Source organism: Indicator indicator, chromosome 18 (assembly GCF_027791375.1).
Source record: "Indicator indicator isolate 239-I01 chromosome 18, UM_Iind_1.1, whole genome shotgun sequence".
In the NCBI taxonomy this organism is placed as follows: Eukaryota; Metazoa; Chordata; class Aves; order Piciformes; family Indicatoridae; genus Indicator; species Indicator indicator.
Genome location: NC_072027.1, coordinates 1671077 through 1696610, shown reverse-complemented (window position 1 = coordinate 1696610; position 25534 = coordinate 1671077). Strand labels below are relative to the sequence as shown.

The 25534-nt window shown below is 41.6% G+C and overlaps 1 protein-coding gene across 1 annotated transcript in view; it reads right to left on the bottom strand.

The window, feature by feature from the left end:
• The window catches only part of SPOCK1 (SPARC (osteonectin), cwcv and kazal like domains proteoglycan 1), a 313109-nt gene that overhangs the window by 120845 nt on the left and 166730 nt on the right, over window positions 1–25534 (bottom strand). Inside the window, exon 4 of the mRNA XM_054389068.1 lies at window positions 11722–11836. Within this exon, the coding sequence (XP_054245043.1) occupies window positions 11722–11836 (115 nt within the window). The remainder of the gene's footprint in view (window positions 1–11721; window positions 11837–25534) is intronic.

The window sequence follows — 25534 nt, the reverse complement described above, 5'->3', positions numbered from 1 at the left end:
ACCTCTCTTTTTAATATATAGAAGATCCTCATGGGAATGGAATTATGAGACTGGTTTAAAGCTAGAGATACAAGCAAAAGGTCTTTCAAAAGTGTGCTCAGGTATTGTCTTTTTTGCCTAAAAAAGTGAATGGCACAGCATTGCCTTTCTGTAGTGAATTTGTAAGTGGAGCTGTGACACCTGAGCAGACATATTTAAAGAAGCAAAATATTTTGAGTTGATTTCTAGTCATCACTAGCACTTGCTAGGTACAGAGCCTTAAACAGTCTGTACTTTGGTAGCTCCTGTCCATAAATAATGTCATTCGTGGTTCATTGGTTGAATTAATCTGATATAAAATGACTAAATTGAAAATCTGTAAGCTGAGCTCTTGATGAGTTCTGGCAGAGCACTAAGCAGCAATCATAAGCTTATTAATGAAAAGAGGATGATAGAAATTGAAATATTAAAGAGGCAGGAAGTAATAGATTAAAAGTTAATTTTGCTAACATAACTTGCACCAAATAAGAAAATGATTGATGCAGGAGGTTGCCTATTATTGTGTTCCTAAGCTGCTTCTTTCCCATGGGTGCCATTAGCTGGATCTGCGTGGCTGTGAAAGGGATAAACCACCTACAACTGTCTTTACCAAACCTAATCTAGTTTCCACCTATGTGGAAAAGGTCTTCAAAGTTGTTTGCAATCTTCAAGTCAAAAATGAAAGGCAAGATACTTGCTGATAAATTCCTCAGGGTGGTTCTGGATATGACTTTGTCATTTTTCCTAGAGAAGTTTTGTCTCTGAAATATGAAGGGTGTTGAAGGAGACAAAAAATTCAGCAGAACTCTAGAAAATCACTTCCACCTTTAGAGGAGCCAAGGTTCCCACCCAACGGAGCCATACACACAGGGTATGAAGCTGTGAACTATGCAAGGCAAGAGGTGTAAAGAGTTTGGTCCAGATCATCAGAATTTTACCTGTTGGTTTTAATGCATTTCACTGCTAGTGAGAGGCTTTAAAAGCAGTAACTGGAAAATCTCAGAAGGGTATTGCTAAAATACAGAATTGGTTTACAAGCACGGAAGAGCAGTTTCTGGCAGTTAAGAGTTATATACATTGAGTCTGCATCATACCAAAGACACACAACTGCAAAAAGCAGCAAGCTGACCAGCATCAAATGCAATGTGGTATCTTTAATGTCCAGTTTGCAAATTTCACCCCAAATATATTGTTTGTAACACTCCCTGCAATTGGCTTGCATAATGCCATTTATCAAAAGGCAGAGTTTAAAATGCTGCACATTCAATACTTTGCCCAATGTAATGGGATGTTGGAAACTGAAGAAAAGCTTTAATAAAATTCCTTCACTGCAAACATCAGTCCCAATCTTCCAAAAGTGTGGCTTTTATTAGCACTAAAAAGACTCATCCACTGAACTCATCCATGTCCTGAGGCTTCTACAGGAAAAACCAGCAACAATTTTAGAATCTCCAGTAAACAGATCACTGTATAAATGCAGAATAATTTTCAGAGCATTGGAGGTCATTTGTAAACATTAAATACTAATTTCTGACTGACTGGATTACTCACCAGATTTAAGACAGGGGTAAACAACAAAAATACAGACACAGATTAAATACCATCAGGAAGCTGCTGCCAGCAATCCTGTGGTTAAGATTTGCAGCACATAGAAAACACAAAGAGCTTGCATTGGGAGAGCTTCCCATCCTTAATCTCCTGGGCTGTGGTAAACGCAGCAGGACTGTAGATTCCAAGTTGTGTGAGGATTAATGTAGTCATAGAAAGGGTCAGCTAATGGCTCAAGGCAAAATGAATGACCTACAAGGTCAGTGGTAAAATGTGGTGCTGCTGACAGGTATATTGGGAGGCTGAGAACTGTCCTCTTGGGTCCTACATCTAACATACCTACCTGGCTGTATTTTAATGACATTGATGGTGATGTGTTAAGGTTGTTTGGAAAAGCAGTGAAAATGCAAGAATTAGGTAGCTCCTCTGAATGCAGAGCCCTACATCTTCTTACAGGGCAAGGAGAGTTCCCCTCAGCTTTATTCTCTTGTTCGGTTTTCATTTGCTGGCAAATCTTTTGACATTTGTCAAGCAGATGACATTTACACCAATTACTGTTTTCATTTCTTGCTCATTTTAGAGTGAGCAAGAGGAGCTTTCCAAACAACAAAAAAGCCAACATCTCTTCTGCTATAAACAGCTCACAATCCAAGTCAGAAATAGACAAATGCCATGGAGGAGGTGACTGAACTTTTAACTCAGCCTTCTTCCAGATAAGTCAGGGCAAACGGGAGCTTTTGGATGCTAATGTGACTTTGGCTGTTGGCTCTTGACAAGCTGATAAGAGCTATATCAAGAGGTTTATATATGAACAATTCTGCAGTCAACAAAAGAACTCATGGAGATAGTAAAACCATTGGGAAAAAACCCACTGTGTGCCAGTTATTTGATCTTTTATATATTTAAGTTTTCCTGCTGGCTTCTGTTCCCTATGAATCTGCTGCACAAACTTATGATCACACAGTAACTTTCAGACCTGTACTTTCCACCACTATGCATTTAAGTTTCATATTACTCACATCTCAGAGCTCTAACATCTGAATTTTATATATACTTTCTATGTAATGCTCAACTAAGTATGATTCATCTGTATTTCAAACTCCCTCCCCCTCCTCCTTTTGTTAATAAAGGATGCTTTATCAGAGAAAAACAATTTTGGCTATTGTCTCTTTCTACTGAGAACAAAACAAATGTAAAAATCCTTGAAACATCAAATTGCACCTACATCTACCATATCACTTCTGAGATACAGAGAACATAAAAGCCAGAACTGTTCTCCAAAAATCTCAGTCAAAATCCCACCTGGAATGTGGACTTCTGAATCTGCAGATATTCTCCTGGGCCTCACGGAAAGACAACCACAGGTTAAAGCCAGGCACTGGTAGAATAGGCATGTAAAGGGGGATTAAATTATGAAATTAAGACTAAAATCATTACAAGCAATGACTCAGAGGGAATATAAAACCTGAAGATGTGTATAGAGATTAAATAGCAAGAAGACAAAGTGGGTTCCATTTCTTCAGTGATCTCGGCAGCCAAGCCCAGTAAGGGCAACAGAGGAAAACTGAGAGAGTCAAGACGAAGGTCTTTAGAACAGAGCTTTTTTATAAGAGAAGAGTAAGAGCATTGGCTAAGTCAGGGACAACTACAGAAGCTCATTATTTTCAAATAAACACTAAAGGACCATTTAGGAAAACTGCAGAAGTTTTAACTGGATTTGAATAAATTCAAGGTAGCTATTAGGAGGTTTCTAACCAGAGTGGCTGAGATGTTAAGGATTCTTCCAAACAGAGTAGAAGGGGCAATAAACCTTATTATCTTTAAGACAGACCATGGTAAGCCAATGAAAAAGTTTATATGATATTGTTGTAGAGGGATTGGACTTAATGATCCAAGAAGTCACTTCTGGTCCGTTTTTATACACTGCTAAGAGCCTACAACTAGAAATATTAAGAGCAGGAATATTACAAAGTGGTATTCAACCCATCCAATAATATTGTCTTTAAATATACAAGCTATTTATAAATGTTAATTAAAGTGCAGAAGATAATAGGTTATTTTCTTATTCTATACACTATAACTTTCTGATGGCAGTGAAGGTACCCAGAGGTATCAAGGTGGTTTTCTGTGAGTGCTCTGACACTGTTTCAACAGCCATTGTATTTCCTTTTGACCTTGCAGCACCCTCAGAGTAGAGCACAGTAAGATAGAGGCTGCAGAGTAAAAGACAATGACCTTAGCAGCAAGATGTTCACCTCAGCAGCCAGGTACTTGGTGGCTGTGACTAAAATACAGTAAATCCCCTGTTGATAGCAAGAAAGAGTTCATCTATTGCTAGTGCCAAAGCAGGCAGAGATGAGGACTCCACACTCCAAAATCCATTACAAAAGAGCTCTGCACTATCATATATTTCACAAATTACTTATGTCCAATAGGAGACAGTCACCTTGCACTGCTCTAATGAGCTCTGAAGCTGATGAAGCATAACTAGCAACGAGTTCTGGGGAGAGAAGTGCCGAGCGGCTAATTGGCCTCGGGATGCAGAAAGTTTTCTATCCAGGCTGCTGGTGACAGCCTTGTGCAATTCCCATGGCAGATGCCTGTGTTCTGCCTGACTCTGCTTTAGCATGTCTACAGTTTTCTGTGGAAGTTTGAAAATGAGTGGAGATGTCAAAATGCAGGGTGTGAAACTTGGGCACCTTCTGCTTTGGGTCAAGATCTACACTTGAATTCATCTTTAAAGGTGACTGCAGTACCTAAAATAATGGAAAGTGGATCTTGCCTTCTACTCCTTTGCTAATGCTCAGGGGTCTTTGAGCTTTGAAATACACCAAAGGCAAAAGATCATCCAGAGCTTGGGAAAGCCAAAAGACAGACTAAAAGGTAGCTGAACTCTTGTCTGTTGGGGGGAGATACCACAGCCAGCTTCCTCCAGAAGACAATAAACTGGAGGATTTTTATACAGAAACTCCTGCCAGCAAGAGGGTCACCCTCATGACTCAGAACATAACTAGCTCCTATCATCATGACTGATGAAAGCCAGTCCCTTCACACACTGTCCCTACAGTCTCTTTAGTTAAAAGCAATTTACTTTAGGCAGGGCTGAAACTGAGAAATGAACCACTTGGAGAATGAGACCTACAGTTTACAGATGGTCCTGTTGAGTAGAGAAATATCTGCTTTTAAAACCAGCAAGTGCTGTTCCAATATTTAAGCATCCTTGGACTGAATCCCAGGTTGTTAAAGATGGAGACTGTCTTGGAGGAAAAGCTATTGAGCTTGGGGAGTTCCTGTTTAGATCCTAATGTTCATAATCAAAATTTTAAATATAACTGTAATAGGGAACAAAGGCTACTGCCAGACTCTGACACTGCTCTCAATACTCAGTGGTTCCCTTGAGCACCTGTAGATTGATGGCACATCATGCCACATGCTCTCTGTCTTACTAGAAGGCAACTTAGCCCACATAAGAGAACCAAACATTCCTGATTTCCACGTGTCTGTGACTTTCCTGTTGCAAAATCCAAAGCATTTGCACTGTACCAGAGGTAAGGCTTTGCTGGCAGCCAGTCCACAGACCAAATACTTTTAGAAGCTTTCAAGTTTTCTCTAAAGGACTTGCACACACCATTTGCACACCACTTGCACATCACCTTATATGCTGTATTTGCCATGACCTCAGGGGCTCCTCTTGCTTTGATTTTCCTGGAGTCTCATTTGTTTTTCTGGACAAACAGCATGAGCTGCAGTTCAAGTGTGCAATGTCCCATGAGTGATTAGATATTAGGAACACTAACAGTCCTCACAGAGTAACACACTGTAGGATATAAATCACCAAAAAGTGCCATTTACTCCATTCTGTCCATGTCTAGAACTTCCATTCATAGAGAGCATTCAAACAATTCTCTCAGATTCTGTCAGAGACCTTTGGGAATAATAAGCCTAAATTTTGGCAGTTTCCCCAGTACAATATATTTGTTTGAAAAAACCCTCATGCAATCTGTTGGGGGTTTTTGTGTGAGTGTTCAATCAAATACTTCAATGCACTTTCTTCTCAAGCAAAAATCTATGCCAGTAGACTAGATGCCCAGCATTAGAAATGGATAAAATGTTTTGCATTATAATACATATTTTTTTTTAAGGGGAAATAAGATTTAGTGCCTCCAAAACTGTTTGCAGTAAGATATAAATATTGTTGTATTGTTACATAGAAAGAAAATCCACCAAATTTGTAATGTCTTAATTTTTTTCTAAAATCAAAATATTTTCTTCCTTTGCTTTGAACTGGGCAGTTTTCTTCCCTTAATTATACAAGTGTTAACCAACAGAAGAATTCATTGGTGCCCATAAACAAATCTGCAGGAAAAATTAACTCATAATTGTGAAATCATTCCAGAACTCACCAAAAAACTCTGGGGAAGTGAACAATAATTTTGATATTTATGTTTTCTGCATTCAGAGCATACATTAACAGTTTAATCCTCATCATGATCCTATTACAGAGCTGCATTATCCTAAATTATTGACTGGAGTCCCACATCTCACCATTAAAGTTACAGGGGCCTCTTACTCTAGGAAGGTCTTGAGAGTCCCATAGCACATTGTTTGGAAGGCTGTCCACCCAAGATGGATGAACAAACTGTTCCACTGCAGCACCACTGAGAATAACTGCTCAGCTAAAATTAAATAATAATTGAAATAATACTATTCTTACAGCAGGCTTTCAAAACTTTCTGCATAATTTTGCCAGTCTTGATTCTGCTGGCTTACAAAAACCCATCAAGACTTCTGTGAGATGGGGCAGAACTCACCCCGTTAGGGACTCATCTCTTCCCTCTTCATTTTAGCACAAACTGTAAGAGAAGTAGGGATTTGCAGAGAAGTCAGAAATATTCCCACTATGCTTTGGGAACATGCTGAAGAAATAAAGCCTTCCTAGAAAACCCACTTGGATAGTCTCCAGGGAGGAAGAGAAAAAAAATGAATAAACTACACAGTGGTCTTGCCCTGTTATTGTCTGGATTCTCCCATTGTGCTGCTCCTGGAAACCCTTTCCAGAAATAATATTTACAAGTAAAATACATACAATTAACACTGATAAATATACCAACAGGACTATCTATCTATCTATCTATCTATCTATCTATCTATCTATCTATCTATCTATTATCTTATTTATCTATCTATCTATCTATCTTATTTATCTATATCTATCTTATCTATCTCATTTATCTGTCTATTATCTTGTTTATCTATCTTATCTATTTGTCTGTCTAATCTATCTTACCTATCTTATTTATCTATCTCTATCTTATCTATCTTATTTATCTATCTTGTCTATCTATTTTATCTATTTTATCTATCTTATCTATCTCTATCTTATCTCTCTCATTTACCTATCTATCTATTATCTTATTTATCTATCTTATCTATTTGTCTATCTTATCTAATCTATCTATCTCTTATCTATCTATCTTATCTATCTAATCTATCTATCTATCTATCTATAGCTCACATGCATATGCTGAACAGTGTTATTTTGCCAAGTTCCCTTTGGGATGTCCTTTCCCTCCCCTATATTTTACTTAATACACAAATGATCAGCCAGCCATTATTTTCTGAACCAGCATGGAAATGAACAAGAGAATAGGGAAAAAAAAAAAAAAGCTGTGACCAAAGCAAGGCCAAGTGGGGAAGCAGCTAATATTATCAGCAGATCCAAAGGTAATTAATCATCTCCCAGGTTTGGTTCTGTTACACCACCTCATACAGATTGGTCATTCAGGCTTTGATAAACATTACCACATAAATTATACAGAATTAAACATCAGGAGCTTAGGAATGAGCCCACCTCACACTGGTCAGGCCACTGAGGACAGGGGAGTTAGATATGCAGCACAGGAAGGTATTGTCCCCAGAGGAGTCCTTGGTGTTGTGCCAACCATCATTAGCATTTAGCAGCAAAACCAGCAAGAGGAAACACAGGCAAGCACAGGTTGGAGAGGAGAGCAAAGCAACAAGGTTAGGGTTTATAGGCCCTGGGTTTGGTGCATTTTGAAAGGTAATTGTTGATCTAGTGCACAGGCACTGAGGAACAGCACTGGTTGAAATCCTTGCTTATGTGCACAACTTAGCAGTAAATCCCTGCAAGGAACTTGCTGTGGTCAAGGATTTTTCTGTAAGGCTCCCAAGCAGCTCTTGAAGCAGGTGGGTCACCGATGCTCTTGCAATTGCTGATTTTCTTCACTGGTGAAATGCCCTTTGGATGCTATTTAAAGCACACACAGAGCACACAGAATAGCAGTGATACAAAAATGCTCAGTTTCACAGATGGGGATGCTTTACTGGACTTGTTTTCAACAGAATCACAGAATGGGAGGTTGGAGGGGAACCTTTGGAGATCATGTAGTCCAACCACCCTGCTAAAGCAGGTTCATCTAGAATGGGTTGCACAGGAATGCGTCCAGGTGGGTTTGCAGTCTCTCCAAAGAACAAGACTCCACCACTTCTCTGGGCAGCCTGCTCTGGCACCCTCAAAGGAAAGAAGTTTTTCCTTCTGTTTTTCCTGGTCCTTCCTAACTGCAGCAAGGGAGATTTGCCTGCTCATCATGGGTAGGTGTAGATGCCAACACTGCCACGTTGGTCAGGCCAAGCTTTTGATGTGCAATTTGGAAGAACAGAAGTTTTACCTGGGAACTTGTCCAGATCATAAAGAAAACATTCATGAGGAACTCTGTAGTGGCCTCTTTTTTCAGCAGCAGTAGCCTCAGAAGCACTGAAGAAATACTGAGCAAATAGCTGGATTTCTAAGTCGAGCAGGGCAGCAGAGATGTTGTAAGATTCCCTTTGTGAGTGACATACACTGCAGTGATCAACTAATTGGTGATTGCCTGCTAATTGGACTGAACAGAGCTGTAAATCCTGGCCATGTTAATATGCTCATTGTTTTTTCATCAGCCTCTTTTCTTGTCCTGTTCTTTCCAAAACAAGAGCCCAGGAGTGACATCTTTCCTTCCCGTCTGCTGCACAAGCAACACCAGCAGAGACAAATGGCAGGAAGTTCTGCAGAACTGCAAATGCAGGTGGGATCTTTGAGAGACATTCACTGCTGCATTTCATGCAAAACTGAACTAATAAAGGCTCTACCTCGTACATCCTGTCCAAACTGAAAGGAGTTTTAATCCACACAAACGATTTCATGAGGCTTCATCATTAATCCAAGGACTACTGAGCATATAAAGAGGTACCTTGAAATGTGTCTTTTCCACACTCCTCAGTCACTGCCCAGCCTTGCCTTTTCTCTTAATGCCCTGTCCAATTTGTACTGTGAACACCTTAGAGGATGTGTATCTGTCCGAAAGACCTCTCAAAACATCTTCTCCTTTATCTTCAAGACCGAGGGTTGCTCACTAGGTGACTGTGGAGGCGAAGAGGAAAAGTGAAGGAGGCAGCTGCACAGGAGAGGCCAGGCTGCCCCTGGACACAGGGCTTCTATCAGGCTCCTTGGGCACTCCTGGGCTAACCCACAACCATTCTACCAGCATTGTGAGCAGCTCTCCCATAGACCCACCAGCCAGCTGGGTCAGGGGTCCCACATCCAGCAGGTCCATACTGGGCAGGATCAAAGCCACAGCATTGAGCTATGTGACAGCTGTGCTGCCAGATGGGAGAGGATTACTCTAAACGCATGAGACTGAAAGTCTTAAAGGATGAGTTATCCATCACAGAGCCAAGAGCTGAGTAAATCTAAAATAACAAGTTTCAATTTAACGCAATTTGATGCAGTTATTGTATTCATGCAGTGGTTTAAGAAGCATGAATCCCAGCACAAAGGAAACCAAACAGCAATGGCACTGCCTTGTCACTGATGATTTCCAAGTTAGCTACACTGTGCCTGGAAAAATCCAGCTTCCTTGTGCTGCACCTCTTCAGCAGGCCAGTTAATCAGGTGCTGCAAATCAGCATAGCTCTGTCTGGAAGCCGTAGCAAGAACACAAGATGTTGCTCTCCAGATTAGTTTTTGCTGAGTCTACATGCTTTGTAAAGCCACTAGAGCAAGTTGATAACGATGCATGAAATGGAAAATCCTTCTGAGCACACCCAAAAGCAAAGGTGCAAAGCAGCTGCAATGGTGCTCTGTTATTTGATGCTGCTTATTCTACATGCCCTCACAAATATATTCAGGCTTTCACTGGTTTTAAATAGGTGTAACTCCACCTTGTGTAATGAATTTACTCCTAATTTACACAGCCTTAAATATGACTGGAGTCAGATGTGCAGTGGTATTCAGGTCAGGCACAAAAAAAAGACAGAACAGAATATCATGGGACTAAAGATGAAAATCTTCAGTGGTGTCACTGCACTGATTGAAATCAGCAGAGAATTTGGCCTAGTTACTCTCCTCATTGACATGTCTACCCTCTGAGGCAAGGGTAGTTGGATATTTTGAGAATAAAAACCACTTTGGGGCCATATGTGCCACTACCACACATCAGCAGTAGTTCTTTCAGCATTACAAAACTTGCTGGAAATTGTTTGGAGAATTTCAATGTAAGTTCTCAGCACTTTTCATCTCCATAGCCACAGCTCTACTCAGAAGTTAGCTGCAATAGCTTCAGGCAGTGGAGGAACCATAGAGAGATCACATGAAATGCAACCTGGTTTCTGGGAAAAGAAAAAGGATATCAGCTCCTTGTCTATATCATTACTTTGTACTATTTTGGCCACTTTAGGGGCATTAAATACTGTAAATAGCTCAGAAAGCATTTGGCTCAACATCTCTGTCTATCTATCACCAGGTCTACGGTATAATGCAAATGCTTTAAATCCATCTTAACTAGAAAATTTCAGCTGCATGATGCCAAAAACTGCCATCAGAACAGCAGCACTGCATGCAGTCATGCTCCTAACAGCCTTCCAGGGTTCATTCCACATGGAGAATAAAGGATTAAACATAACAGCCTCATGCACAGGACACCATTGATTTTGTATTAGAAATCTTTTTTCTCTTCTTTTCTTTCTCTCTCTCTCCTTTTTTTTTTTTTTTTTTTTTTTTTTTACTGGATTAGCTTTGTCAGCCAGGTAGCAGTGAGAGAAGATGAGATTTAGAACCAGTACATGGGAATTAGATCATCCTGCATTTACTTTGGTTTAAACAGTTGGGGAACTACAATCTCAGCTGTCAATGACATTTAGGGACTTCAGCTGTTACAGGTAAATTTTTGCTTCCCTACTAAACAGGGGAAAAAAAGAGAAATTGGAGATCAGTCCCCAGATTCATTGTTTCAATGTAATGAAAGCAAGATATGTTCCTTAAAGCACAGATGAGCCCCTCAAGAGTTGTCCATCACAGAATGCAGGTTTTATTCAACATATCTGGCAACTGGAGGAGCTTCTTTCTTCAGTTTTATTCTGGGTCTTTACTCAGAGACTCCAGGGATACCCAAGACCAGTGGCCTGACTGGTTGTACTGCTGCTTCTTCCAAAACAGAACAATGTTAGTTTGTTTTCTCTTGATTTGTTTGCAAGTTTCTTGATTCTTGACTGTTTGTAGCCTATCTCAAGCCATGCTCAGTAAGCTTTGATCAGTGACAGCAGCTCTCAGGGAAGTGCTGTGGATTAATTTGAACCTCTTGGCCTAAGCTTTTAACATATTAGCTGTTGCACTTACTCTTAATTCCATCATTCAACAATCATATCTCCCCAGGGAGATGCTCTACAAAGTTCTAACAACATTTTTCAGTTCTTTCCCAAATTTAAGCAGAATTCTTGCTATATTTTCTTTAAAAATCTTCATTCATCTCTTTTTAATTGCTTCTAATGACGTTACTGGAATTGTAGATGTCTCTGACACAATGTTTTCAAATGCCAGGTTTTCAGATTGTAAAATATGCATAGTTACTGCTCTCTGGAGGCAGAAAACCACTCCCAGAACTGGGAGAGCATTCTGCACTCCGTGTTCCAGTTCATCTTTTTGGAACAGCCTCAGTGATAAATAACAAAACTTCTGTTTACTTTTTGGAAACAAATACAAATGAAACTAAAGGAATGGTTTTAAACCATGGGGGGATTTTTTGCATGGTTTTGGGTTTTCTTCTCATCAAACTGGATGTCTGTGAAGCCACAGAACTCTCCAAGAATATCAAATTCCCTTACCTGTGCACCAGCTGCTTGCGGCTTACACAAATAGCAGTTTCATAGTCATGAGTGACACACACTTTGTGTGGGCTGCACTTCACCTTCAAACACGGATCCTTGGATGGATCGAGGGCTATGAGAAAAAGAAAAAAAAACAGACATTAAAAAAGAAAGTGAGAAATGCACAGAAAGTTACCTCTTGGTTAACAGATGCCAACTGGTTAGAATGAATGAACACTCCCACAGCTGAAAGAATACATACACTGTTATCTTCCAGCATGGCCAATTAGGGATGCAAAACACTGTGTGATGAGATGCATTCAATGGGTGCAGCTGACTACAAGAGTGCAGAAGTGGTGCCTGCTCTTCACCACAAAGAGCTGCTCTGTCCCGAGGATGCTTTGCAAACCCAGATCTTTCTGAAGCAAACCACTTGATCCTTGGGTGAGCAAATCTGATGCTAATGTGCTGTGCTTTGTTGTGTGCTATGATCTAATTGAGATTCAATGTATTCTGCCTTGTCAGTAGTGGACTTGGCTTAATGGTCTTTTCCAGCCTAAATAATTCTACGGTTCTGTTCCAGTGGAGGCAGGAGCTCCACAGAAGCAAGGAGATGCTGGTGCATTAGGCACTGGAGCAGCCCCTTTGTGCCTGCAGAAGCTCAACAGAGGCAGACTGGTTGGTGTGCAAGCCTGTCTGCTCCTGCCAAGTTTTTCTAGACTGCTTCCTTATACAAGTGGTGATTTGGCAATCTTTGGAATAAAAAAAGTGGAGTGATTCAGTGCTGTGGTGATACAGCTCCCATTAGAGCCCTGATCCCACCTGGGAAAATTGCTTATAAATACTTCTGTGCAATCCAGTGCCATTTGAAAGGCTATCTATCTAAATTCATTCTCTTACAAAAGGATGCTTCTAAAGATCAGCAACAAGACATCTCTGCCAGGATGAATTACAAATACTCAAAAAAACCCCAGGTCTGTGAATACTTCCCAAATCACAGCCAAAAAGAGAAATTTCACCACAGGTTAAGAAGTGAGTTTTAGATAAGCTTTTTTTGGACACTATTTTGCCATGGATTTGACTTTCTCTTCCTCTTCAATGTGTCTTCAAATCCCATTTTACCTCTTACCTCCTTCCTCACATAATGGGCTACTCTTGGAAATGGGAAACTCTCAGCTTCATTTTGGGGACTGTATAAAGCTCTGATCACACATTCTGACAACTGAGTTTCTCACTTTTAATAAACCATCAGAGAAACTTTGAAAGGATGCTGATTGAAGTACAGAAAGTTTCAGTTTGCTCTGTACCAAATTTCTTTGTTATGACAGCAAATGCACCTCCCACAAGCTGAGAATTCTTCTGTTCTCCTGCAGCGCTGAAGTGCTGCAGCTGCTCAGTATTGGTTTAAACAGCCATGCTACAGCTCTTCCCACATTAACACCCATTACCCATTTGTGATGGACAATTGAGCTTCACTGGTGCATATGTCTGTAGTGGAATGCCTTTGGTGCAAGACAGGGGAAACACATCAAAACAAACCAGAAGCATTAAAAGCTTTTTCTTTTAAATCCATCCAAACGGATAGAAAAGGTGAAGTGAGCAAGGAAGGAGCAAAGCCCATCTGTTTCCTGCACCATAAACATCAAGGTAGCAGCATGCAATGAGCTGCCCTCAGGAAAATGCAGAGGTGGTGTTTGAGGGGCCAGGCTCTGTCCCACCAAAACAACCAAAGGCTAAAAAGGCTCTTCAGGGGTGTTTGGCTGTTAACTTTTGGTGTCTTTTCAGACACATCAGAAGTAAGCCATCCCTGGCTCCTTACATTCCCAGAACACCACAAATGAGACATATACACTTAATCCTCTTACTTTACTCTCACTGGAGACCAGGTTGAAGACTGAGGCAGGTATTTCAAGAATCAAGAATCAAGAAGGTTGGAAGAGACTTCAAAGATCATCGAGTCCAACCTGACACCCTACACCTCATGACTATCTAAACCATGGCACCAAGTGCCACGTCCAATCCCCTCTTGAACACCTCCAGGGATGGTGACTCCACCACCTCCCTGGGCAGCCCATTCCAATGGCCAACCACTCTCTCTGTGAAGAACTTTCTCCTCACCTCCAGCCTAAACCTCCCCTGGCGCAGCTTGAGACTGTGTCCTCTTGTTCTGGTGCTGGCTGCCTGGGAGAAGAGACCAAACCCCTCCTGGCTACAACCTCCCTTCAGGTAGTTGTAGACAGCAATGAGGTCTCCCCTGAGCCTCCTCTTCTCCAGGCTAAACAGTCCCAGCTCCCTCAGCCTCTCCTCATAGGGCTTGTGCTCAAGGCCTCTCCCCAGCCTCGTTGCCCTTCTCTGGACATGCTCCAGCAATTCAACATCTTTCCTAAACTGAGGGGCCCAGAACTGGACACAGGACTCAAGGTGTGGCCTAACCAGTGCTGTGTACAGGGGTACAATGACCTCCCTGCTCCTGCTGGCCACACCATGCCTGATGCAGGCCAGGATGCCATTGGCTCTCTTGGCCACCTGGGCACACTGCTGGCTCATGTTCAGCTGCTGTCAACCAGTACCCCCAGGTCCCTTTCCACCTGGCTGCTCTCCAGCCACTCTGACCCCAGCCTGTAGCTCTGCATGGGGTTGTTGTGGCCGAAGTGCAGCACCTGGCACTTGGACTTGTTGAATGCCATCCTGTTGGACTCTGCCCATCTGTCCAGCCTGGCAAGGTCCCTCTGCAGAGCCCTTTGATAGGGATTGAAGCAGGAAGCAACAATTTCTTTACCTATCTGTCTACCCAGGTAGTCTCAAAGTGCAAAGCAGAATAGATACCCTCCTCCTGCAAAGCCTTTAATAAGCAAGCACCAGTTGGTGTGTGAAGGGTCAGCAGAGCATAGGTTCAGTGGGAGGATGTAATTCAAAAGTCATATCCCTACAAAAACAATTTAATGACCAGAACTTTTGCTTGCTTGCAGCTGGCCTTGCTCTTTTACTGGAGCACATGCACACTGTCTGATTGTGCTGGTGACACATCCTTATTCCAAATGCTGCATCAACAGAAACCCTTGTGCAAACTGGCTAGGAGCCCAGGGCTTGTAGCGGCCAGCATTGCTGGAGAGCATTCTCTGGCCTTGTGCTCACTTTTCTATCAGGATGTAGGTTTAGCCTTGAAAGTCAATACTAGTTTGGCACAAATAAGAGAAGCAAGGTCTAGGCCCCTATGTGTCATCATGCATAGTTTCAATATTTAGCATTTTTTTTCCCCAGCAAAATGTACTCTAATTGAGACTCCTTAGGTCTTCTAAGGCAATAAAAATGCATGGACTTCTGAAGCATGGATGTTCTGAAATAGCATCACACTAGATTACTGCTAAAAGAAACACAACTGTCAAAGAATCTGCAATTAAAAAATGGCCAGAAAAGGAAAATATTGTTGAATGCTCATCAGTCTGATTCAAAGGAAGAGGAGAAGATGTGGTTGGAAATTTTGGTCTCTGTTTCCTTTTAAATCAGGCCTCAACTTCTCCCTGCCTCAGTGTCTTGCCTTTAAAATCTGAAAAGAATAATAATGCTGGCAATAATAATAATGGTAGCAATAACAGTAGTAGTAGTAATAATAGTAGTAGTAATAGTAGTAAGAATATAATAATAATAGTAGTAATAATAATAGCAACAATAGTAGTAATAATAATAGTAATAGTAATAATGATGATGATGATGGGGACAATAATAATAATAATAATAATAATAATAATAATAATAACAACAACAATAATAATAATAGAGGTTTCCCATCTGTGTATTGGATGAATTATTTCATTCATGGTGGAAAAGCTCAGGAAGATTCTTAAATGGAACACAGTATAGCAGCATCATTTATTATTCATTACAGACAGCCCTTTTGTATGGTTCAAAACAGTAGAAGGAAGTTTATTAACTACAATCAAAGCTGGGGGCTTTGGCAGAAGACAGCAAAAAAAACCTCCATGACATGGGTTATCATTTCTTGAAGTTTTTCTTCCCCTTATGTAGAATGCATGATCCCTATGAAGATAAAAGGTCAAAAGAGGGATTTCTGTGTCTGTGAAGTTCTTGAACATATTAAATAAGTTTGGAAGGTTGTTCTACTGCTAAGCAACACAAGCCCTAAGGAGAGCTCATAATAAGAAACAATTTCTGAAATATGCTAATAAAAGATCAGGCTTTGTTAATCAGATTTCTACATGACTGGGAGCAGATGCTCATCATCTGCAGAAGAAAAGGCCCTTGGGAATAGGATGAAACGTAACAACCATATTTGTCATCACAGTTCCTTTTGTCCTAAAGCAATGAGCATGCAATCTTTGAAAATGGAGAGCCAAAAGTACAAATAGAGAAATGAAAGTGGGAAGAGGAGTGATAAAAAGAGGGGTTTTATTATCAAGATGTTATTTTATCAGCTTGAAAGGAAAACTACAGCCATCCCTTTTCTGTGCTAGAGACTCTGCACTTCTCAGGTCTGTCTGCACAGTAATAACAAAAACACCTAAAACTTGGCCTTAATATGTGAGTATTTTTCCACTTTTTCTTTAGACTGAGTCTCATGGTGAAATTGATGCTGTTAGTTAATCTGACCTGATAGTGGCTGAAGATTGTCCAAAATTTTTTGAAGGGATGTATGTCCAGCCAGCATCGGAATTGGAGGTTTTCAGTGAACATAAATTCCTTGGTGCAAACCCACTCCATCCACCCTGCCTATCTTTTTGGGAGTCCAGCTTCATAGCTTCCTGTCCTGAGCTTCTCTTATGTTGTTCAAATCCCTGTACACTTGATCTCCAAGGGAAGCATCCTTCCCAGGAGACAGCTGGCTGACAGACAGGGAAATACAGTATTGCACATCTCTCAGTATAACAATTTTCAGAGGGTTTTTATCCTGAGAGAATTTAGAATTTCTGGCTTTTTATCTGGGCTCAAAAGTCTTAATCTTCCTCACTTAACACCTAGATCTTTCTGCTGCTGACATTTGTTTTTTGGGCAGCTGTTGTGGCTCGCTGAGCTGGGAAGTCTCTTCCTGCCTGGCAGAGTACAAGTGAAGAGGTGTTTAGATGGGAGAAATTTCTGCTTCATTGGCCACCACATTTTTGTAGGAGAATTGTGCTCTTTAGGTCAGCAGATTGCCCTGCAAAGGGGAAAGGCTTTCATAGGCACCCAGGAACCCAAAGCCTGTGCTAAGCCCGTTTATACCGCCTGTTTATACCTAACAGAGCTGCAGAATCAGAATTCCTGTCATTAAGAGACAAAAGAGGTGAATTTCTTTTTCTGGTCAAGCTTTTATTAGGCATAGCAAGCTAAGCTCCCTCTTAAAACTATAAATCTTTGTGGTTATCTCATGGAGATAGCAGAATAATTGGCAAGCAATAAACACCAGGGATTGCATCAGACCATTAACAGCCTGCTAATGCTGTGGTGATATCTCTTGCCAATACTAAAGGGATTACAAACAGCAATTGAATCCCAAATCCTTTCTCCTGCCAGCCCCACAGAACAGACCAGAGAACATTCACTTTCCTCTCCCCTCCCTGCACCATTCCCCAGGGGCTGTGAGTTTGCAGTATAAACTGGTGTTGGACAAAAGCCCAACCACAGCCTTTGAGATACTTTTCTGCTATGTTTAATATTTTTATGTATCACCACTATGAAAGAAGACTTATGACCTGTGGGGAACTCCTCGGCTCAGCCAGTGGCAGTGGCTCTGTAAGGCTGTGGCAGCTGTGGGTCACTGTGTTAATCACCATGGAGGAAACTTATTTTTCACACATTTGATTTTAAGAGGGTGATAACAAATAAATACTTCCAGTGTCTTGCAGCAATGGATGTGTAATCCTGCAGAAACTGTACCACTAGTTCACAGCAAGATTTATGAGCTTGATTCTGGTTTTATGACCATTTGTTTGGGGGAAGAGAGTCATTTCAAACTCATTGCTGTTTAGTGGAGCTGAAACAAGCTACACAATCAAACAGAAATGGCATTATGTAAACATTGGGGTTTTTGCTTTCAGAACTGCCTGACAATAAGGACTATGATCCCTCAATGACAAAAATACTTCTGCATAATGAAATGTCAAGAGCAGTTGCTTTTATACAATCCCCTTGGAACTGTTTTGACTGTAAGAGCAAAGAAGAACATCTGTTGGGAAAGGTATGATGAACTGGAAAATGAGACCTGCTGTCTTCAATACAGAGATACTACTGCATATTTTAAGACAAAAGAGAATGATAATAAAACAAAGCCTCTCAATTAAATGAAGCATTACATTATAGGTGTGTATTTCTATATTATCTATTCCTTGATTCCAGCAATGCTCAAGCAAGCACAAGGCAAAAAAGCACAGAGAGATCCTGGCTGTATAGGGCAGCAGCTGGGGCACGAGGATGACAAATCCGTGAATGCAAGTGGGTCTGGGCAGGCAGGAGCAGAGGGCTGACTCCTCACTGGGCTTTCTCCCCATGCAGCATGAATCCCAGGATCACAGAATGGCTTGGATTGGAAGGGACCTTCAAGATCATCTAGTTCCAATCTCCCTGCCATGGGACACCAGGTTGTTGGAAGCCTCATCCAACCTGGCCTTGAACACCACCAGGGATGGGGCATCCACAATCTCTCTGGGCAACCTGTGCCAGTGTCTCACCACCCTCCCAGTAAAGAATTTCTTCCGAATGTTTAATCTAAGCCTATCATTTTCAGTTTGAAACTGTACCCCTTGTCCTACCAATACACTGCTTGAAAACAGTCCCTGTCCATCTTTTCCATAGGCTTCCATTCAGTACTGGAAGGCTACTCTAGGTCTCCCTGGAGCCTTCTCTTCTCCAGGCTGAACAACCCTGACTTTCTCCAATGAAGCTCAAGTGGGAGCTCACATCAAGCTTCAAATCAAAGAGGCAATGCTACAAATCAGCAACTTGTCTTCCCTTAGAGCACGGTGACAGCCGGTGACAAAGTGTGATCAAAGCAGGCAAGCAGGGGTTTGGAGGAGTTCTCCTGTACCCTTCCATGAAAACCATTCTATAGCAAACATGTAAGAGCCATGCAGCAGCTTAAAAATGAAATAAAAATCTCTACAAGCTTTGCCCTTGATTTTTTTTGCTAGTTAAAGGGCATGTTTTCAACACATGAAAGCTTACACATGATAGCTAAAAACTGTTTGGGTTGATTGAAGTGGATCATAAACTGCTCCATGAAATTAAGAGTTTCTGCTCATCAGTAGATGATGAATTTATGCTTTCTATCTTAAGGTGAACATGGGCATACACATTAACTTAAAGAGCACTCAGGTGAACGTTGCTCTGCTTCTAGTGTAAACAAGGTAGTTTCAAGTGCTCCAACCAATGCATGTGCTGAGGTTGGACTGTCAGTGGAGCTTAATCCAATGGAACAGTTCCATTGTTCCTGTATCAACAAGACAACCAAGAAGTTTGTGATGGACTTCTACAGCCATTCAGAAGGTTTCTGCTTATACCTTTTCCCTAAATTTTCTAATTCTGAAGGTTGGTAAGTGGCCACATTGAGTGGCTAAGACCATGTGGTTTATTGGAGCTGAGGGTAACATTTCTTCTCAGAGCTGATACTGTCAATAATTCTGGGTCTCAACTGTTATTTAACAACAGATTACACCACCAGCAGCCCATCCCCCACCCAATCAATTGCAAATCATTGCTAATGTTTTTTTTTTATGCTGCTTCTGCAAATCTTGGCATAAATCATTCTGCTTCATTAGGGAGAAAATTGGTGTTTGCCCTCCCCCAAGTCTAGGGGAGAACATGTCTTCGATTAACAAGCTCAGATATTTAAGTCTCTCTCTTTTGCATGCTCCCTCTCTGCGTAATTACTCAGAGCAATCTGCATACAGAAATCAATTCAGCTGGAAATTAATTACCATGGGCCTGAATGTTTCAAACACGTATGTGAATTATTTTCAGTAAATGGAATTTCTCAAGGCACTTAAACAGTGACATCTCAAACTGTCAGCATGTCATCACGGAGCAGTGCTTTGGTCCAGTTTTGTTCTGGAGCATTCTAACATTTGAGTGGCTGAGGTACAGAAACATCGATCTTCATTTTTACAGGCACCTTCCAAAATCCTTTCTTATAACTGCTTTTGACATTGCTGAGGGCCAGCCACAGCAAAAGATGCTTCAAAGGACTACACAGATTTCTGCTTGGAAGCAGAAGGATAAGGACCCAAGGATTTAAATGAATTTCCTTGACAAATATGCAGAAATCTGGTGCAGTGGAAATAACAGGGAAAAAGTCTAGGACTGTAAATCAGGGAATGTGCTTCCACTGATGAATGTGACAAACACAACCATCAGTGCTGGCATTTGGCTAGAACCTAGGGAAGAGATGGACAAGACCAAAGCTGGTGTGGTAAAGAGTGATTTCTGACAATGAATTACTATGATTTATAGAATTATGGGATTATTTCAGCTGGAAAAGGCCTCTAAGATCATTGAGTCCAACCATCAACCCAACACAAGCCTGGCCTGAAATGCCATGATTACATGGTTTTTTTATAACCACCAGGGACTGTGACTCCACCACCTCCTTGGGCAGCCTGTTCCAGTACCTGACCACTCTTGCAGTAAAGAAATTTTTCCTAATATCCAATCTAAACCTCCCCTGGTGCAATTTTAAGCCATTTCCTTTTGCCTATCACTGGTCACTCTGGCAAAGTGACCAACCCCCAGCTCATTACAACCTCATTTCAGGTAGGTACATCTCAATATATACTGCAAATGTATCTCAAATACTTCCCTACACTGGGGCAGGTTTTAACTGTTGTGACTACTTAGTTATGTTTTGCCAATACATTTATCTTTTTAACCCCTTCTCCTGAATTTGAAGAGCCAAACATCCACTAGAAACAAGAAGATGTCATATTCAGGTAGGTACTTGCCCTGGTTTTCAGCTGACTTTATGTGCCCTGTTCACAAACTCTCCTTCCTGCAAGGCAGAGGCCCAAGAAAGGGGCAGATATGGAGCCCCCACACCAGTTTAAAAAAGTATGGCCTGGCAGCAATGCTGTGATGCTTCTCTAAATTCCAAGCACTTCCACTGCTTGGTAATTTGTGCTTTGTATGTGTCATACCTGAGGATGTGTTTCTGCCTATCCTGGTAAGCTGAAAACAAAACAAATCAAAAGCCCCACAGACAGAAGGACATTGGTCAGATGTTCCACTAAATTATTAATTCCAGGAGGTAGAGAGGGAACAAATATAACCCCATTCTCCAGGACTCACAGGGCTTTGGCATATGTTTACTGACAGCAGCTCTACAGCTTCTGTTTGAGCCCTAACCCCCCCCCAGGGTGATCCAGTGTCAAGCTTCCTGAGATGGAAGTGCAGAGCTTCAAAAGACTGCTCTAATCTTTAGTTGGTGGAACATGAGAAAGTGAAGAAACTTCTGCTTCTGCCTTGCAGGAAGGACTCAGCTCTGCAGCATCTGTCTTAACAGATTGGCAGCAGAGGAGCAGAGCTGAAAAGACGACTGTTTCCTTCAGCCAGGCTCAGCTCCCTGCTTGCCTTTCAAAGGTATCCCATAACCAGGCAGTCAGGCGACTCTAACCCCAGGCATCTTGATACTCCCTCCAAATGATCTCCACTCCACCAGCTTTCCACCCAGGGAGGCATGGCTCTTCCTCAGGAGAACCACTGCTGACCCCACGTTCCCCCTTGGCTCTCTTCAAGCCCAGCCCTACCTCTTCTGGGATGAAATCAGCTCCCTCAGGCTTCTGAGCTCAGTTTTCTGGCCAATGAGTGTAAGCAAAAGAGACAGAAAGCACTTGGATCCCCACGTGGGAAGAACTGACTAGCTGATCAGAGCTTGTGAAATGATTGTAAGCCACATTGTAGTCTGGAAGAAGCTGAGGCTGTATGTTCATTATCTGTCATCCTGAAAGTTCATCTGGTTCCCTTCCCTCTCCAGATCCCAGCACCAGAACAGAACTTTGTTTTTCATTTGCTCTCCAAAAGCCAGGAAGGTTTTATTCTCATTGCTGCTGGGGAAATACTGAAAATACAATGATTTTTAAAAATCAAAGCCTTACAAAGGACTTCAAATAACTATTAAAGAAATTCAATAGAAGATAACTTTGAGATCTCAGAGTGTTTGGACTCAGCAATCCTGTAGTTACTTTGAAATGCTGGGTATAATTTTTCTCTGTGAACTGACCTAGACTATTTCTGCTTTATTATTATTATTTATTTAGCGAGATTTCATTTAATACAAATTGTTTTCCTCCAAGGCCAATGTAAGCAAAGCAGGTTCTACCCTCTTCAGGAAATATTCTAAATTATTCATGCATAATTGGAGAGAAACTCTTCACAGTTCAGATAACACAAACATATATTTTGATTTGCTCAGAGAGAACTTGCATCATAAGTCAGGAAACACTTCTGAAGCTGCTGTAATTTGTACTTTAACTGAAACAACAATATAATGGGGGGAAAAATGAGCATGATGTAATTCAGACAGCTAGATCATGAGTTACTGAACCCTTTTCCAGTCTTGATTGCAAACCATAATGAACAGCAACCCTGTGAACTCTGCATAGAGAAAAACAAAACTGACATAAAAGATAACTTTCTCATTGAGAAAAATCTCCTACCAATCAAATTTCACTGTTCTTCCAATAGATATTTTATGCCATTTGAAAAACACGAATCACAAAGACATCTTTTGATGTTTATTTTTTGGAGGTAATGCAGAGGCAAGAGTGCATCACTGTTATCACCAATTCCACCAGCAAAGAGGACAAAATTAGGCCCAAATGACTGCTTTGTGCACCAGTACTTCAGTGTGCATAATGAGAAGCCTTTTCTAACACAGCACTGTGGAGAGCCAGGCAAGCAATAAAATTCAGGGTCTGAATTCTCTGCAAGGCTGAGGAGTTTGCTCTCTTTGCAGACTGAATGTCAATGTTGTTGCAGTGAGAGCAGCTCCCAGCCAGGCACCCTGCCTGTCTCTACACACTCCCATTTAAATGTTAGCCACGAGGTGAGGCATGCAGCCCTGGGAATGAGAAAACCTCTGCTTCTTCCAGGAAGTTCTTCTGCTTGTTTGTTAGGATAAATGAATTTACTCCAAACATTACCAGGTGTTGAGTATAAAATATAGGAGTTTATTTTTTTGCTTAATTCATAAGGCATGACATGGCCAGCACTGCTTGAACCAGGATGTCATGGAAGAATGATCAGCTTTACACTTGTCCTTAGCATCTTAGCACATGAGCAGTGGGTGACCTAGTCACAGAATCACAGAATCAAGATCATGGAGTCCAACTCCCAACCTAACACTACGATGGCCATTAGACCATGCCCTGCAGTGCCATGTCTGCAGTGCCATGTCTAGGTGGTTTTTCCACACCTTCAGGGAGAGCGACTCTGCCACCTCCCTGGGCAGACTCTTCCAATGCCTGACCACTATTTCAGTAAAAATATTCTTCCTAATATTCTTCCTATATTCTTCCTTTCAGCAGGTCAAGGGAGGTGATTCTCCCCCTCTACTCAGCTCTGGTGAGACCTCACCTGGAGTACTGAGTCCAGTTCTGGAGCCCCTATTACAAGAGGGATATGGACATGCTGGAAGGTGTCCAGAGGAGGGCCACCAGGATGAGCAGAGGGCTGGAGCTCCTCTCCTGTGAGGACAGACTGAAAGAGTTGGAGCTGTTCAGTCTGGGGAAGAGAAGGCTCCAAGGTGACCTTCTTGTGGCTTTCCAGTATCTGAAGGGGGCTACAAGAAAGCTGGGGAGGGACTTTTTAGGCTATCAGGTAGTGATAGGACTGGGGGGAATGGAATGAAGCTGGAAGTGGGGAGATTCAGGCTGGACATGAGGAGGAAGTTCTTCCCCATGAGAGTGGTGAGAGCCTGGAATGGGTTGTCCAGGGAGGTGGTTGAGGTCCCATCCCTGGAGGTGTTTAAGGCCAGGCTGGATGAGGCTCTGGCCAGCCTGATGTAGTGTGAGGTGTCCCTGTCCATGGCAGGGGGGTTGGAACCGGATGATCCTTGTGGTCCCTTCCAACCCTGACTGATTCTATGATTCTATGATTCTAATATCCAACCTAAACCTCCCCTGGCACACTTTGAGGCCATTTTCTCTCATTTTACATTCCATGGGGCAGGAAGGAAAGGACACGTTCATGGTCTGGTAGGAGGTGTCCCTGCTCCTGGCAGAGATGTTGGAACTAGATGATCTTCAAGGTCCCTTCCAACCCAAAGCCTTCTATGATTCTATGTTGTCCTCTTTTTGTACCATTACTGGTTTTGTGACTTGGTAAATGAGTTGCTCCTTCTACACTTTTTCATCATTTAAAACAGGAATAGTAATACTTTCCATCTAGGAAGGAATAGTAATACTTTCCATCTAGGAATCACCCTGGAACTCTTGGAAGGCATCACAGGACACAAGCAAAGGACTCCTGTGAGTGACTTGCAATGTAATGATTTTAAACCAACTAAATTTTGCAGAACTAAGAGCTGTTTCATGTTCAGTTATGGCAGTCTGATTGTCTCCATGGAAACATGGGCAAAACGCTTCATTTTCTCCATCAACAGAGGAAGATTTGTTTCCACATTACATTAGTTTTAGTGTGCACTGACAAACACAAAAATAAAAGACTTTTCAAAGACTGATTTCATTATGAAAAGACAGCAGTTTCAGCCCTATCACATGGAGGCAGCTCCTGTCCACCTGACAGCGCAGTGGAAAACCTTGCAAGATGGGCAGCGTTCTGCAGAACATCTCAGGATTGGGGATGAAATAAAATCCCCCACAGATTTCTAAGTTTATGGTTTACGTTTACTGTCAAAAGCAATCACTAGAATTGTAAATTTACAGGGATTTTAGCCATGAGATGTGACCAGAAGAACTCCTACAGAATGAGAATTGCTTCTGCTCCACAAGGCTTGCACATCACCTACCAATCTGTACAGCAAAAAATACACCAAGGGTAAATTGGCTGTGGGCTGCCCCCCTTGCTTAACAGATTGTTGCCTAATGTAATTCTCATTGCTTTTGGGAGCAATTACCTAAGCAGGAAAAGATGGAGCACCTCTATGGATAATCAATTAGTCATGTAATTGATAATCTGGAAGAGACTTGAATGGGGAATAAATGAAAGGACAAACACCTGTCCTGCCTGGTTCTAAGATATAGTCAACATAATCTTCAAAGAATCACAGGAGTGTTTTGGGTGGAAAAGACCTCCAAGATAATGGAGCCCAACCATTGACCTAACACCCCCAGGGCTATTAAACCATGTCCTGAAGTGCCATGTCTCCTTCTTCTAGCATGAGTTTAACAGAAGAAAGTGCTGTGAAAAATCAGTGAATATCTAATACCACTGCACATAACAAATGCAAGAGAAATAAAGCTGAAAATTCATAAACTACAAAATAATTTGGTAAAAAATTTACTCTTCTGGGATTGACCAACAATGGCCGGAGTTGTGCCAAAGGCAGACATTTGGAGACTGGGAGTTTCTAAACAATAGGAGATTGATGACTTTTCTGCACAGGATGAAATGAAAGGGTAAAAGAAGCAGCTGACCTCAGAAGTGGAACAAGCAGACTGACAGATGTCTTCCAGAAAGTGGCCACAAGTATTGTTGGCATTGCAATTCAGAAGTATCTAATGGTACAACAGCAAGGAAATGAGGAAGTTACAGAACTTTTATGGCCCTGCAGAATAATGCAGACAGCAGAAAACAATCCAACATTGGGTTATTTCTACAAGTTCCTTTTCTTGCTACACTTCAGATGCTACACAGTGTGGAAATTGATGATCAGCCTTTAATTCACAGT